A 16,806-nucleotide genomic window follows, 5' to 3' on the forward strand; every position below is an offset into this window, starting at 1 on the left:
AAGTGGACCATAAGGTCCGCTTTCCATTCTCTTAAAACTTGCAGTTGCAGGTGTCGCTGAGGTTCGGACGGAACCTTTGAAACAGGTGTGGGGAACGCTACCGTCCCTGGACTTCTTACAGCGGTTCAATGAGGCAGGTGTGTGTAGGAATGAAGAAATCACGGCCCAGAAAGTTAAGTCACTTGGCACTTTACTGGGCACCTGGCATGCCCTCAAACCACGTAAGAGGCCTCCTGGGTAGTATGTGGATTGTAGCCCGTTTTCCTCCAAAACCTTACTCTCCAGACACGGTGGCAAGGCACCATCGGGGCCTGGGTGTCCTGCAGAGTGGCAGAGACCCTGCGCCCTGAAGTAGCCTAGCAGGACTCCCTGGGTAGAAGAGGTGGGTCTGGGATTTGGAAGGTCACATGGGAAGAGGACATTTAGAAGATGAAGGCACAGAGGTGGCACAAGACTGGGGAATGTCTGTGGGCAAAGGAAGGCTGCCAATCCGGGCCAAGCCTGGTGTCATGGGTAGAGCGCCAGTATATAGAGCCTTTGAGAGCTGGGTTAGGGGCTCCCTGGAGTCACATGTCCTCTCCCGTGCTACGTTCCTAAAGTGAGAAGGAAGACATGCTTGATAAAATTGAAATTGAAACAATGTAGAAATACATAAAGTAAGAAAAGTGAATGTCTTCCTTCAAATCCCTCCATCATCAGGAAATAGAATTAATAGTTAAAAGTTTGGTGTCTATGCTCTCCAAAGATTTCCTATTTCTGTAAAATTATATAGACAAAGAAATACATCCACTCTTATATACATAAATACGTGCACATATAGTATGAGTTGTTTTAGATTGGATTATTTTTAACTACAATTTTATAATTTCCTTGTTATTAAAAGAAACTCAGAAATATATTACAGCCAGCTTCTTAAAAAGTCTTATTGTTAAAAATGTTAAACATCCTTTCTCCCAGCTTCAACATTTGTGAATACATGGCCGATCTTGTCTCACCCCTGCCCTTCTTCCCAGCTTCCCCCCAGCAGGAGTTTTTAAAAGAAAGTTTCAGATACCATACATTTTGTCTGTAAATATGTCTGTGTCTCCCTCAAAAGAATGGTTTTACTTTAAATGTATTTATTACTTTTGAGAGAGAGAGAGAGGAGCAGAGAGAGAGCATGCATCTCAAGCAGGCTTTGCACTAACAGTGCAGAGCCTGAAGTGGGGCTCAAACCCACAGACCATGAGATCATGGCCTGTGCTGAAATCAAGAATCAGATGCTTAACTGACTGGGCCACCCAGGTGCCTCTCAAAAGAACACTTCGTTTCTTTTTTTTTTTTTTTAATGTTTTATTTACTTTTAAGAGAGAGAGAGAGGCAGAGAGATAAAGAGATACAGAGTCCAAAGCAGGCTCCAGGCTCTGAGCTGTCCGCACATTAAGTGTGTAATCATCGTGACCTGAGCTGAAGTTGGATGCTGAGCTGACTGAGCCACCCAGGTGCCCTATGAAGGAACACGTTAAAAAAACACACACAGCCACAATGCTATTAACACATTAAAAAGCATGGATTCCTTCATATCATCAAGTATTTAGTCAGTGTTCAAATTTTTCCACTTGTAACAGCTGGAGTGTTTGAATTGTGATTTAATAAGGCCCATAGATTACATTTGCTTGATGCTTTTTAAGTCTCTTTTTCTTCATAGATTTCTACTCTCTCCTTTTCCTTTTTTGCCATTCATTGTTGAAGAAACTACTCATTTTTCCTGTAAAGTTTTCCACATCCTGGATTTTGTTGATTGTAGATCCCTGAGGTGTCTTTTAACCTATTTCTCTGTCCCTATATTTCCTGTGAGCATGTGGTTAGTTCTAAGAGCTTGAGCAGAATCAGATTTGATTCCTTGGCTAAAAGTTTGGGGTTACTTAGGCAGGGGAGTGAAGTGACCAGGAGCAAAACTGGTCAGGAAAGGAGACACTTCACTGCCCTCTCTCTCCCCCAGCAATCCTTTGGGTTTGCTCTCTGTAGGTGCAGGCGGGCGACAGAGAGGGGACTGTCCCCAAACCTTCGTAGGGTTGGCTTCAGGGATGCTCAGTGGCTGGGGGTGGGGGTGGATCTCACCTCAACAGAACCTTCGATAAAGGGCCCCCGGGGCCATCTGACCCCACCATCTGGTCAGCCGGCGCAGACTGGCAGCTGGCTATGCATTCTTCTCTCTTGTGGTTTTATCCTGGCTTCCTCCCCTTCTTCCCACAAGTCCTACATCGCCACTTTAAAAAAAAAAAAGAAAAGAAAAAACACCATAAAAATGCGTTTCTCTCCTCTTCCTGGCAAGTTTAGCCAGACGACAGGGCTGGGCCACCGAGGACAGCTTAACCGGCTCAGCTCAGAGCTCGGAGAGGTCTGGACAGTGCTGGCAGAAATACAAGTGCTCTTGAAATGCCTTACGCGTCATATCACACGCTCCTGTAGAAGAATTACTTCATTTTGAAATTATAGGACCCGCTCTGAATCCGACTTCCTACCCTGTCCCTAGAAACTCATCTTCAGCCCTGGTTTTCTTAAAGGATCATTCCAGGCTTTCAGTACCTTTGACTAGCTCTCCCTGTCCCCCCTCCCCCACCATGGGAATAAGTTGCATTTCTTTTTTTTTTTTTAAGTTAAAAAAAATTTTTTTTGACACAGAGAGAGAGCTGGGGAAGGGAAGAGAGAGAGGGAGACACAGAATCCTAAGGAGGCTCCAGGCTCCAAGCTGTCAGCACAGAGCCCGACGTGGTGCTCGAACTCACGAACCATGAGATCATGACCTGGTCCGAAGTCAGACGCTCAACTGGCTGAGCCACCCAGGCGCCCCTAAGTTGCATTTCTTAAAGATGATTTGATTGCCATTTTTCGATCAATCAAAGACTTGGGCATCACCAGCAGCAAATACAAGGCCTGTACACCATGACATTAGAGCAACTAAGCTTGATCATTTAATTTGCTGTGTGGTCTTATCTCAGCGAAATGCGTACCTTACTTTGGGCCTTTTGAAATATTAAAAGTCTTATCTTCACTTTCCTGAGCTCCTATGAGTCTGGGCTGCCACAGGGTTACTTTTGTTAGTTACTAGATTCTTGCTGGAGGGGACCACAGAAGATGACCTGGTCCAGCGTTCTTCTGCCTGATACCTTGCTCTCCAGGTTTTCACTTAAATATACACACATATACACACACACATACATATATATATATTTAATTTGAATCCTAGATGAGTTACAACATTTCTCAGAGTCCATCAGTAACAAATGGAAGTGAGCTTTGAGCCTAGCTTCCTGTTATATCTGTTTGAGCTTTGTGAAAACCTATATATTTTTTATGATTTATCCACAGAGATCAAGGCCATAGTGATGGGCATCCTTCATATGTACAATCTGTGAATCTGGGATTATTCCTCAAGTCTGCCACATCAACTCTTTCGAGCTAAGTTAGGGGACGAGTGTTTTCCTAATTGAGCTACCAAAATGTTTCACCAAGTCTTGTCTTCTTGTCTTCTGTCTACATCCTTCTTCCGACTCTGGACTGACAAGTACAGGATCAGCAGCCCACATCTTGGGAATCTGTGTGGATTTTGGAGACCGTATTTCTGTCCTTTCACGGAGGCGGTGTGGTGTAATGAAACACATCAAATCCTCAGTCCCTATTTGGTAGCAGTGTGGTGGTTGGGCAAGTCACTTAGATAACGGTCCTTAGTTTCTTTATCTTTAAAATGGGCTGACAATCCCTATCCCAGGATCGGTGTGGCCATTCCAGACTGTACATCTCCAGCCTTTGGCATATCCCACATGCTTAATAAATGGTTACCATTGTAACTGTGGAAAGGCAGAGTTGAATCCAGCCTCTAGGGAAGGGGGCATGAGAGAGATCGAAGATAAAAGGCCAGTGTTTTCAGGATAATGTATGCTTTTGTTTGACCCCTAGATTTGGGAAGGATGGTTGTTTTTCATGAACTACCCACATTTCTTCCTCACAAGCTATAAACTGAGTGGAGATAATCAGCTCTCTGTCATAGAATCTCTGGAGTGTTTTTTTGGTTGATTGATCCTATATACACATATATATGCACGCACGCGCACTCGCGCGCGCACACACACACACACAACACGGGGCAGGGGGAACTCAGCAAACCTCTACCCACAGTTGACAAGATTTCTGGCAAATCCTCTGCTGTGGTTTCCTTGTACGTGAATCCCAAAAGCCAACCGGGTCGGAAGCAGCTTCATGAGCAACACCCGCTCCGTTGACCCCACTCAGGTACTTCCTCTTTACTATTTCATTACTTTTTTGTGCCGGCGAATTTGCCCTTACAGTTGCAAGATAATCAATTTCTTTTCATACGCCTTCCCCATCCAAATTGGATTACAGATATAAATAGCCATGTACTGGCCCCAGCGGCCCGCGTGCACTCCAGGGCTGGTGCTTGGCAGCCGGGTCCTTGGGCAGGCTTGGGCTGTTTGTTTATTTTCAATTGAAGCTCTAAGTGCTGGAATGACTTCCACCTCCTGCACACACAGCCGTCTCAAAACCCCCTTTGTTCCCTGGTTGCAGAGGACAAATATTCGTGGTTTTCATTCGTTGTGGTAAGAATGCCAGTTCCCTAAGCGGGCATCCTCCCGCTGGGGGTGTCCTGCAGTTAGCCTTTTTATTTAAGCATTTTTCTTTTTGTTTTTTAAATTTTTTAATGTTTATTTATTTCTGAAGGAGAGTGAGACAGGAGGAGGGGCAGAGAGAGAGGGAGACAGAGAATCTGAAGCAGGCTCCAGGCTCTGAGCTGTCAGCACAGCCTGATGCAGGGCTCGAACCCACGAACTGAGAGATTATGACCTGAGCCGAAGTTGGACGCTCAACTGACTGAGCCACCCAGGCGCCCCGTTTTCTAAATCACCAGGTGCACCCATCTCAAGCTGCATCCCAAGGATTCACCTTACTCTTGATTTTCCTTCCAGAAACACAGAAATACCTCTATGTAATAGGACAAGGTCCCAGGTCAGGAACCCATGTCGCCTTTGTGGGGGCTCAGCTTTTCCCTCACCGGGAATCCCTTTCTCTCTGCATTTCCTTTTCACTTCACCTTCATTTTTGGTTGTAGTGAGGTGGCTTTCTTACTATTTAATCTCCCCTCCAGTGACAGAGGTCGAATTCACTGGAATACAGATTAGGCTCTGCATGCAGCTAGGAACGTTTTCCTTTGTCCGGTAGACACAGGGGTGTTCATTATCCCACCCCGTTCTCTCTTCACAGGTGGGGTTTCTCTTGGTGTGGTCTTTGAACCACCAGCCTTAGATGTTCCAGAAACTGAGGACTATGCCAACCCCTGACCTAAGTCTGAATGCTTAGTGGTGGGGCCCAGGAACCTGTGATTGGAGAGTCACAGGTTGTGTGTTCAAATGCCATCCCTGGAGGTAGGACTATGGCCCCATTCATATCTTCCTTTCTCTTCAAGACTGACTTTGAGCCTTGTTGGGATCCAACCTGCAGGCCGTTTTCACTTCATTTCTGTTATAAACACTTTCACCCATCTGTATTTCTCTATCTCCCATATCTTTTCATTGATGCTGAGATAATTCTGTGCATACCTTAGGGGAGCTCTCGGTCTCATTGAGATAAGATATACTCATGTTGAAAGATGAGTAACGATAGAATGCAAGGAAAGCTAAATGTAAATGTGCGATATAAACTTGATTTTTTTAAATGTTATTTTATTTTTGAGAGAAAGACAAAGCATGAGCAGGGGAGGGGCAGAGAGAGAGAGACAGAGACAGAGACAGAGAGACAGACCCCAAGCAGGCTCCAGGCTCTGAGCTGTAGGCACAGTGATCTGAGTCAAAGTCAGAAGCTTAACCAACCGAGCCACCCAGGTGCCCCTGAACTTCATTTTAATGGGATGGAGGGTGTTGGCTTTGAGCGGGGTCCTGAGGAAGGTCAGTGCAAGGTGGGAGGTAGGCAGGAAAGCAGCCCCTCAGACTGAGGCAGCCGCGTGAACAGCAGTCCAGAGTAGGGATGAGGGGCCTGCAGGGGTGAGGAGGGGAGCTGAACTAACCCAAGAAAGAGGAAGAATTGGCTTGGCTGGGAAGGAATGTGAGTCTAAGCTGCCTTTTTGGGAGCTTACAAGATAATGAGATTAGTTGGGATTTCGGGGAGAAATTTTGGCAAATCAGTGCTATAATCAGGATCATGTTGGGATTTGCAAAGTGAAAATCTAATTTCCTAATTTGGTGTCTTCCCCTTTCATTAGTTCAGGGTGCCCAAAATTATAGGTGTGATCCCACTGGAGGGTCTGGAGAAAATGGTAGGTAAAGAGGGCACAGGGTGTTCCCAAACTGAAAAACAAAACAAAACTTTTCATTGTAAAAGTTTTCAAAAATATACAAAGGTATAACACTATCGTAACTTAAAAAATTATCTTTAATGTTTATTTACTTATTTTGGGAGAGGGAGAGGAGAAGGGGGAGAGGGGCAGAGAGAGAGGGGAAGAGAGAATCCCAAGCCAGCTCCCTGCTCAGCAGAGAGCCCAACACAGGGCTCCATCCCACGAACTGTGAGATCATGACCTGAGCTGAAACCAAAGAGTTGGTCACTTAACTGACTGAGCTACCCAGGCGCCCTGTAACCCAACCTTTGTTTAATAATGAAAATGCCATCCCTGTGAAGCAACAACATGAGGTTCAAGAACAGAAAAAGCTAATGTATGGGGATAGAAATCAAAATGGTGGTTGCCTCTGGTGGGGGCGAGGGGTTGACTAAGAGAGCAAGAGAGAAGTTTCTAGAATCATGATAAAGTTCTTCCTCTTTATGGGGACATTGGTGAGAAAAGTTTATATGTTTGTCAAATTTAGCAAACTGCACAAAAGATCTAAGCACTGCACACCATTCTACCTCAAATAATAAAGTTGCTCATCTTTTTGCCTCTAATTTTCATTCAATCCTTTTGATCATGTCAGGGAGAAAGTGGTTGGGACCAGAGTGTAATACCATAGAATAGTTGGCTTCCTCCCTTTTTATTAAAAAATTTTTTTTAATGTTTATTTTTGAGAGAAAACAGTGTGAGCTGTTGAGAGGCAGAGAGAGAGGTAGACACAGAATCTGAAGCAGGCTCCAGGCTCTGAGCTGTCAGCACAGAGCCGATGCGGGGCTGGAACTCACAAACTGCGAGATGGTGACCTGAGCCGAAGTCGGACACTTAACCGACCAGGCCACCCAGGTGCTCTGCTCCCTCCTTTTTTAAACAAAAGCCGAGGCCTCAAAAGAATATTATTTTGTTTTAGTTACATTAAAAAATAATATTTCTGCCCATTGATACTGGCTCTTCTAAATAATCCTATGATATTTTTTTCTTCAAAAATATAATTAGGTGTGTCTGAGTGGCTTAGTCAGTTAAGTGTCTAACTCTTGATTTTGGCTCAGGTCATGATCTCATGGTAATGAGATCAAGCCCTGCGTTGGGCTCCGTGGTGAGTGTGGAGCCTGCTTGAGATTCTCTCTCAAAAAATAAAAAATAAATAAACAAAATAAATTAATTTAAGGAAAGGACATATAAACGACCAGTATTCAGAGTGATAACTGAGGTGGTATGTGGCCAGCTGACATCTGAGAAGCACTGGTGGATGGGGGTTATTACTTCAGGGTGCCCCTGTGGGACAGAGGACAAGGGTCTTGCCAAAAAGTGATCTGTTTGGATTCACTCAGACATTACTTGTCGGGTTTGGTTCTGTTTTCTGAACTCACGGGGACCCTCAGAGCCAATGGCTTTGAGAGGCGACTGTGGCATCCAGGCATCGGTGGGCAGGAGACCAGTCAGTCAGAAGATATGAGTAGTTCAACTGGATGCAAAACTCTGGCCACCACCTCACAGCGGTGCCAAGTAACAGAGAGGCCCAGCCATGTTTTCTGTTGGAGTGAGAGAGAGACAAACTTCCCGTGAACTCTCTCCCTTACTTACCTGCTGCTGTGACCCAGTACCTTCTAGGTTCCTGCCTCGGGAACAGGGATAGCCAGGCCCTGTGGGCCATCGTGGGCTCTCCAGGGACCCATGGCCTCCATCAATAACACACAAAGGATCTCTGTTTGAACTAAACATTGTGTAGGGGACATCGGTTGGAGCCCTTCAGTGACGTGTATATGTCCTTGCTGCTCTTGGGTCTCAGGTCTCCAAGGAGCTTGTGCTCTCCGAGTCCCCTGTCCAGCATCTGTGTCTCCTTGGTCTAGTGGCACGGGAGAACTCATTCCGTGTCTCCAGGAGGCGTTCCAGTGAAGAGACTGTTCGAATGACAGCTGCTTTTTAACCACCTCATCCACCGGGTTCCTAGACAAACATGACATGGGCCAAGTGTGTGTTCCCTGCCACCTCCTGTTTCCGCATGCCGTCATCCTGACCCCGTGTCTCCCTGGCTGCTCTTAGTATCTCCCTTCAGCCATTTTATCTTTAGGTTCCATTTGCACCGAACCTCATTCACTGCAGTAAGACAGAGCAGACCCGCAGGGGCCAGGCCCACTCCTAGGGATGGGACCGGCCTTTGGGACACCAGAGTGGGTCATCTCAGGCGCTGTAGGTTCAGTGGGGGAAGGCAGAGTATTTTGTGTGAGAAGTCCAAAGTGGGAGCAAGGTGGCTTGTGTCTAAGTTCATTATCAAATAGCAGCAACCCTTCCCAGGGGTTTACCATGTGCCAAGGGGGCTCTCAGTGACACATAATCTTCCAGTGACCCAGCAAGGCAGCCACTATCATTTCCCCATGCTTTATGGATGTGCAAACTGTGGGCTCCAACAGCTTGGCTCACTTGAATAAAGAAGTCACATGGGAGTCACAGAGCCAGGATTCAAACCCAGACAGTGTGGTTCCAGAGCTTCATAGTTAATCAGTGTGAACCCAGTGTTTCTCACTTTCACCCCATCCTAAGAATCATTCAAGGCTTTGGTTCCCATGTGGAATCCCCAGGGGATTCCATTAGATGCTAGCATCCCATGGGTTCAGGAATCTGAACAATGAAAGAGACCCTAAGTGACCCTTCCCTGCTGGTGGCTTTAGGAAGCTCGGCCCGAGGCCATTGGGAAGAGAGATGCCTGGGCTCTGACTGCAGGCTTTTGTGGGAGCACCGCTGCCAGCAGCCTCCTGCCATCAGCTCCTGTCAGCTGGAACATAGCCATGGCTTAGGGGTATGATCAAAATGGAGTTCCAGGTACAAAAGGTCAATCAGCAGACTTCGATGGCTCTGGGGATGGGTTTGGGGGTCAGAAAGACCAGTAGAGGGGTGCCTGGGTGGCTTAGTCGGTTGAGCTCAGGTCATGATCTCACCGTACATGTTCATGAGTTTCAGCCCCGCGTTGAGCTGTGCTGACAGCTCAGAGCCTGGAGCCTGCTTGGGATTCTGTGTCTCCCTCTCTCAGCCCATCTCCCGATAGAGACGCTCTATCTCTGTTTCTCAAAAATGAATAAATATTAAGAAAAAAAAAGACCAGTAGACTAAAATATAATGGGGAGGGGTAGGTGCTCACATGAAGGAGAACAGCGACTAGGGACTTCACACTGCATTGACCATAGTCACAGAGGGACTGAGCCGTTGGGTGGTGTGGGGGCCAGGTGTGTCCTTTCCAAGTGATTTCCTAAGCAGGTGTTTCATGGACCTTTGATGGGACTCCAGTGTGTCCCATTTTATTTGTATGATATAGTTGAGTCCCCTATAAGGTTTCACCTGGAGAAGGAAACATTTTGAAAACAATGGCCATATGGTATAAATAAAGGAGACCTGACAAGTTGGTTAAGTGTTTGTGGTTCAGGAATTATTTATCCAAGGGTTTTACATTTAGAAGACATGTCTGGGGGCGCCTGGGTGGCTCAGTCGGTTAAGCCTCCGGCTTCGGCTCAGGTCAGATCTCATGTTCGTGGGTTCAAGCCCCGCGTCGGGCTCTGTGCTGACAGCTAGCTCAGAGCCTGGAGACTGCTTTCGGTTCTGTGTCTCCTTCTCTCTCTGCCCCTCCCCCTCTCATGCTCTGTCTCTCTCTGTATCAAAAATAAATAAAACATTAAAAAAAAAAAGACATGTCTGGATGGTGAAATGTGTGACCTCGAAGGGTGATGTTCTCAGCAAGGAATGGTAGGCTTGGAGACCCTGTGTGATGGAGATACCTTAACTGGAGGCCCACCCAGAGCGATCAGATCCTACCAGCCCAAAGGGATGCCCCTGGGACTTAGCTGTGCCAGACTTTCAGTCTTTAGTGAAAGCTCAGGGAACCCTCTCTGTGCCCTGGTGCCTAGAAACCCTGAGGGTCAGAATCATTCACTACCATCTCCCTCTCCCAAACTTCACTGTCTTCTGACTCCGAGAGGGAAGGGGAATTCTTGATGAAGCTGAAGCTTTTCCCACTAAAATGCTCCTGAAGAAGTCTGTGGCGACCTGGGATCCTCAGGAAATGAGTCATTCTGGGTGGCTGCAGTGTCCAAATAGCTAAAGAGTCATCCTTTTAATAGCTCTCTATGTTTATATTACTGTTTTTGATGGGAGTCATCACATACATTTCAGCCTCCATAACCAGGCTGTAAAGAACATAACTTGTTCTAAGTGACTCCAGGATAGTCTTGGGATCATCAGCGATGTCCCTGGCGTCCACAGAGTCCTTTCATTAGAGGACCCTGACTTTAATGCTTGTTTGTGCAGTGTCCAGTTTCAGCCTTTCTGTCTCTTCCCTGTTAGCAGTCACCGTGCGCTGAACCTGGAGACCTGTTTCTAATAGTCTCCCTCCTTTCTGCCCGCCCCTCTATCACTCCTTGTTTGCCTGATTCTAATCTGCTATTGGTTTAGGAACCAGAGTAACGATCTTGTTTCAACAGGGTATGAAATGAAACAAGCTATACATGAAAACCCTAGGGACACTCAGCCTGGAAGGGATGTCTGTGGGCATCATGACAACAAATTTAGTTGTTCGTTCAGGTGCTTTGGATACTTGCTTCCAATTTTAGGTAGACAAAGTAGAGCTGTCCTTTGGATTTTTTGGAGCTGAGGAAACACACGAAGATAAATTCCCCGAGTTCTCTATCTTCATGTGTTTAAGGATGAGTCAGTCACCGAAGTGGGTTGACTTAGACCAGTGGTCCTCAACTCTGGCTGAATTTTCGAATCATATTCAAATACCAGGACTCAGCCTTATCCACAGGCCACGTAAGTCAGAATCTTTGGGGGTAAGGCCCAGGCATTAATATTTTAAAAATATTCTTGGGATTCTCAAAGATAAATAAAACATTAAATATATGTAACATATATTTTATATAATATAATATTATATAAATATTCTTGGGATTCTAATATGCAACCAAGGTTGACAACCATTGATTTAGATCTTTCCCAAACCACCATGCTGAAGAACTGTGTTTTTTTAAGATAGTGGCTCAGTTAATTAAGGGTCCGACTTCAGCTCAGGTCATGATCTCATGGTCATGAGTTCGAGCTCCGCATTAGGCTCTGTGCTGACAGCTCAGAACCTGGGCCTGCTTCAGATTCTGTGTCTCCCTCTTTCTCTGCCCCTCCCCTGCTCATGCTCTGTCTCTCAAAAATAAATAAATGTAAAAAAAAAATAGCAGTTCTCAGCCTTGGCCGCCTAGGAGAGCCACCTGGAAGAGCTAGGAACAGTTTGAAAATAGCCCTGCCAGGTTTTCCTAGTGAGAAATTAGGGCTCAGAACCACTGGTTTAAGATATTTGGGCTGTAAGATTGCTTTTTATAAGTCTGTATTTTCTTAGAGGCTTAGAAATCTTTTTTTAATGCATCTGTGTTTTTCCGGAGATAATGGCAATCTTTGCCTTTAGATTAGCGTTACCAGTCTAACACCCACATGGAAGAATGTGTTCGTGTAGGTAGGACAGGAAGGAAAGGAGAACTTCATCAGACACCTGGGGCACCACAGCTTTGTCTCTGATCACGAGAGTGGACATCCTCAGAGCAACTGTGGATTACGGATCCAGCAGGAGCTCACGAATGGTTTGTGGCAGGACCAGCTTCTGCGGTGGCCACCTGAATGGACAGCTCCTGCATAACTAGCTTTTCAGTATTGTCTACCATGCACATTCGCATCTGCAAAAATGCACAAGGACAGAAATCCTTCAGCCTTCGGATGAAGTGTGCAGCTGAATCAGAGATGCTGAAGATGTGCATCGGTGCAATAGAATTCTCTAGTGTTGCACACAGGCAGTGGTTTTAAATGAGATTCGGGGAGGGGAGGGGAGGGGGAGGATCACGTGGATCTGTGTGGAGGGAGCCGGAATGTGAGAAAATGGAGGAAACCACACGTGTGTTCCTGTCTCCCTGTTTTAGATTCTGAAATTCACTATTAGGGACCGTGCTATATTTAGCCTTATCATCAGAGCACAAAGCAAGTTTTCAAGGCTTGTAGGATGTATCTATTAAAATAACCTATGTGACTGAGTTGCGGCTCACTGTAACATTTTTGTCCTGCTGAAATACAATGAGAGGAAATGGGGCTCCAGGAAGTGGCCATTATATCAGGAGATCCAAAGCAGCACAGGGCCACTCCAGTATTTACACACATTCTGGGCATTGTGCTTGCAACCTTGGGTAACCCTCCACTTTTTTCTGCTCCTGTTTCATCATCTGCAGGCTTTGAAGGCTACCACGCTGGAGGAGGGATATGCTCAGTTCTGGGCCCTCGGAGAGTTGATTTGTGGACACACTTTGTGGTTCTGGATCCTCCAGCCTGGGAGCTGACAGTGTTCCTTTGTGGTCTGGACGGCTGTGGTGGTGGTGCTGGTGGAGAGGGGGTGGGCAGCCACTGCTCTGGGAGACAGGGGGCCTGTACTTGAGTCAGGACCTCTGTAAAGGCATCTTGGCCTCCTGAAGAGGCCAGACCAGCCTCTCCAGACATTTTGCATATGGTGCCCACCACCCCCAGTATAGTCTACAGCCAGCTCATTTTGGTGACAGAGGGGAGGTTTCTAAATTGGCCTACAGAGATACCAGTCTTGTCATGGGGCTGGGCTAATAAGTCATGGCAGTTTACACTCTGCTGACCGCGCCCCCCACCCCCCCATTCCCATCTATCAGCTCCTGGTGTGCATTTTAGATATTAGGCTTCCTGATAAAGCAAATCCTGCTACTAAAAGCCTGAAATTTCCTGTTTGGAATAACAGCACACTAAAGCTGGAAAAGCCCCCAGAGCTGTGAGAGTCTGGCTCTCGGTTTTGTGGGAGAGAGGTCACAGTCGGCCCTGTGGTGGTCTCAGTCCAGAACCCTTTGCCCAGTGGAGCCTATGTAGCAGCCCCTCAGCCCAGTCTGGTGCCCGTGAGGTCTCGCTTTCTTCTTTCAGGCATCCCCTGGGGGCCAGTAGGATCCACATGACACTACTAGAGCTCTTTCTGGAAGAATGGATGGATTGATTGATCTTGACTAACCACATAAAAGCCCTGATGGTTGCTGCAAAGCAGTGGTGCTTTCCTTAAAGGCAGCCTTTCCTTGATTTGGGGCTACTGTGCCCATGTCCGCCCTTGCTGATGTTAATACAGCACCGAAGCTCAGCTTCTCAGATGCCAGCTCTACCTCCTGTGGAGCATTATGGTTAAGAGCACAGCCTCTGCTCCCCGCCGTCTGGACAGGGATCCTGGCTGTAGTATATACACATCACAGGACCATTCTGGGGTTCTCTTTTCTCATCTGTCAAATGAGGGTAGTGGTGCCTTCCCTACAGCACATTGTAAATGACCACAGGCTTGCTGCTTAGTTGGTACACAGTAGGCGCTCAGTATATGTTAAGCAGTATTGTCACTAGCCACTTCCCATCGCTATCCCAAACACAAAGCCAGAGCAACTGCCCCCTCACCTCTCTTCAGCTTTTTCTGCTGACATAGGAGAGCCTGACAGCTGAGGGTGGCCTCTGTACTCAACTGCCCAAGTTCATGTCCCAAGTCTAACCACTCCCCAAGTTTGTCTCCCACGTCTAGCCACTCCCCAAGCAAGTGAAATTAATTGGGCACAATTTACTTAGCCTCTTGGTGCCTAGGCTCCCTCCCTTGAAAAATGAGGGTAAGAACAATTTCTCCAGGAATTGGTTTTAGGATTAAATGAGATCATGCTCATAAACATACCCATTCTGTAAACACTGACAAATGGTAGGTAGTATAATTTATTTACCCTTCCTTGTTCCAGAATAGACTAAAATAGGGCACAGAAGAGGTCTTCAGTATACAAGATGTGCCGGAAAGCTCTTTGATGACTGTGAGAGAGCAAGTGCAAGATTCTTTCTATTTGTTGAATTTGGGTGAATGCGGAAAACAGCTCTGAACGCTACTGGTTTGTGGCTGTTTCCTGGGCTTCTGCTCTTCTCTCTCGCTTGTCCTGTTTCTTCCGCTAGCATGTGTTCTGTGTTTGGTTAGACAGTTCAGGGGGAGGGGAGCAGGCTGAGAGAGGAAGGAGGAAGAAGAAATTACACATAGACTTTCCCAAGCCCTGCTCTTTGGAAAGAACCCCAGAGCGCCCCTGTTTCTCTGCAGTGAGAATCATCCATCAGGCTGAGCTTCAGGCTGTTTTTCTCCAGCAGTGCTGAGGTTTGTGTCAAAAAGCAGCTCTAACCAGAGGCCGGCGCTTACTGATTTCTCCTCGATGCTCTCGCTTTTATATCTGCATAAACATTTGTTGGGCACATAGCCAGCGCCTGGCGCAGGGTTGTTTCTGCAGCACCAAGCACTGTGCTAGATCGAGGCCATCGGGAACCATCAACAACTTCTACAATTGTTGAAATTTCCCCACAGATATGTTTGGACCCAGGATTCAGGCTCAATGGAAACCTGTATGGGTCCCTGTGGAGGACGAGGGCAGATTCTCACATTGGCTGGCAAACAGGCTTGCTAGATAACCAAGGCGATAAAAATGCTGAGTTAGATCGTGCAAACTGCTGGTTTTTTGCTTATTTCAGATCGATTCTGGTTATTGGTACATGAACAGAAAATCATAGTTTTAGAGGGGTGCCTGGGAGGCTCAGTCGATTAAACGTCCAACTTCGGCTCAGGTCATAATCTCACGGTTTGTGGGTTCAAGCCCCTCATCAGGCTCTGTGCTGATAACGTGGAGCCTGGAGCCTGCTTCGGATTTTGTGTCTCCCTCTCTCTCTGCTCCTCCCCTGCTCACGCGCTCTCTAAAATAAATAAATATGAAAAAAATTGTTCCCAAAAAAAAAAAAAGTCCTAGATTTAGAGAGAATCTACAGTGATCCCACATCCTCATGCCCGAATCCCAAAGAACACGAAATTGTGATCATCCCCGAAACACTGCCTCATCATCACACGAGCCCTGGGACCCTGGAGGGTGACCCGCTGAGACGCAGATGTTGGAGCTTGCTGCAAATGGGATCACGGAGCAGTCAATGCAGAACGCTTCCTCAGGAGTGCGGCGTCATTGATTTATGAATTATGGCCCTTTTAAACTCTCCGCTTGCCTCCTCAGATATCGATGTTTCAAAAGTGATTTCTCGTGTGGATCCTTTGCAGAAACACATACACACGGCCCAAGATTAGCTCTTCTGCCGGAATAAATGGAGTAGAGCACTCTGGGCTGATGTTTCCTTTGAGTAATGAATTATTCAGGGGGAGGTTTTTGTGTTTTCAAGATGGCAAGTGCATTGTCAGACAGGAAGGAACTACACTCTGGGGTGGGTTTCTTCTTATCGCTGAGGGAGGGATTAACCCGGCTGAATGAGGCAAGAAGCTTATTCTCCCCGGCTGGTGCCTGTTAGCACTGACTGCTCTGTAAACCTGTGTGGTTCCAAGTGCCTGGGGAAGAAGGTGAGCGTCGCTGTTGCCGGAAATCTCCAGAAGAGCGTGAACACCACCCACCCACACCGTCCCCAGTGGGAGACGTGTGACTGGTCTCTGACTCCTCACCGCTCTGTGCTTTGCCTTCAGAGGGTCTCTGCTTCCTGTCGCCTCACACAGTGCCAGTTCGGGATGGGTGAAGGACTATCTTTCTCCCTTTCTAGTATTTGAAGTATTAACCATACCTGAAGCCACCATGTGGCGCTCACCAGGTGGTCACTGCTGGGCCTTGCAGTATCTCGTTCAGCGTATGGGAGCGACCCTTACTGCCCCCATTTCTTTTCTAACAGCGGAAGAAACCGAACTTCAAATAAAGTAGAAATTTTAGGATCACAGAGGTCATGAGGGCAGAGCGATTGAGACACAGTGTTTGTTGTTGGTTCGTTGTCGTTTTCCAGACGCTTCTCTTGAATCTCTGGGCTACCCACCCTTCCCTTCGGATATCACTGCTGCCAGGCCGAGGGGCCAGTGTTGACCTTCCTCTTCCTTCTCTCCAGGTCTCTCCCCACTGGGGTTTCCAGAGACTGCAGGACCTGTGCTGATAAGCCAACTGGCTCTCTGGCCTCATAGTTTCTGGCCCCCCCTTGGCATGTGCGGGCGCGCATCCATGTGTGTGTGAGAAGGCTCACACCTGGGGTGTCTACTATTGAGACAACTTGGCACATCCCCTTCCGATCTCAAGCTTCTTACCTCTTGCCCTTGACCTCTTCCCCTCCGGAACATTCATGCTGTGCTCTCCCTCAAACCTAAACCTAAATACCAGAACATTTCCAGCATGCCCTGTCATCTCTCCTTGGGCCATGCTGGATTCCCTGTCCAGCCCAAAGATTGCAGTCAGCTTCTTCAAAGCACACACACTGGCTCCTTGGGTTCTGACTTCTTCACCAGGGGTTTGTTGGGGTTCGGCCACCGGGCCTCTTGCACCTTCTCACTCCATTGTCTGCCAACCCCACCCAGGTGGGCAGGAGCAGGGCAGATGTGG

The 16,806-nt window shown here is 47.1% G+C and overlaps 1 protein-coding gene across 5 annotated transcripts in view; it reads left to right on the forward strand.

Moving 5' to 3' along the window:
- PRKCE (protein kinase C epsilon) overlaps positions 1 to 16,806 on the forward strand; it is a 495,693-nt gene that overhangs the window by 128,186 nt on the left and 350,701 nt on the right. The window contains exon 1 of one of the 5 annotated variants that reach the window (XM_029937294.1): positions 4,198 to 4,272. The exons of the other annotated variants lie outside the window; for them this stretch is intronic. Within the exon in view, the coding sequence (XP_029793154.1) occupies positions 4,240 to 4,272 (33 nt within the window). The 5' untranslated portion in view covers positions 4,198 to 4,239. Of the gene's footprint in view, positions 1 to 4,197; positions 4,273 to 16,806 lie in introns of those variants that run through there. 5 annotated transcript variants of the gene reach the window in all.

This window comes from Suricata suricatta, chromosome 4, assembly GCF_006229205.1.
Source record: "Suricata suricatta isolate VVHF042 chromosome 4, meerkat_22Aug2017_6uvM2_HiC, whole genome shotgun sequence".
NCBI classification, from domain to species: Eukaryota; Metazoa; Chordata; class Mammalia; order Carnivora; family Herpestidae; genus Suricata; species Suricata suricatta.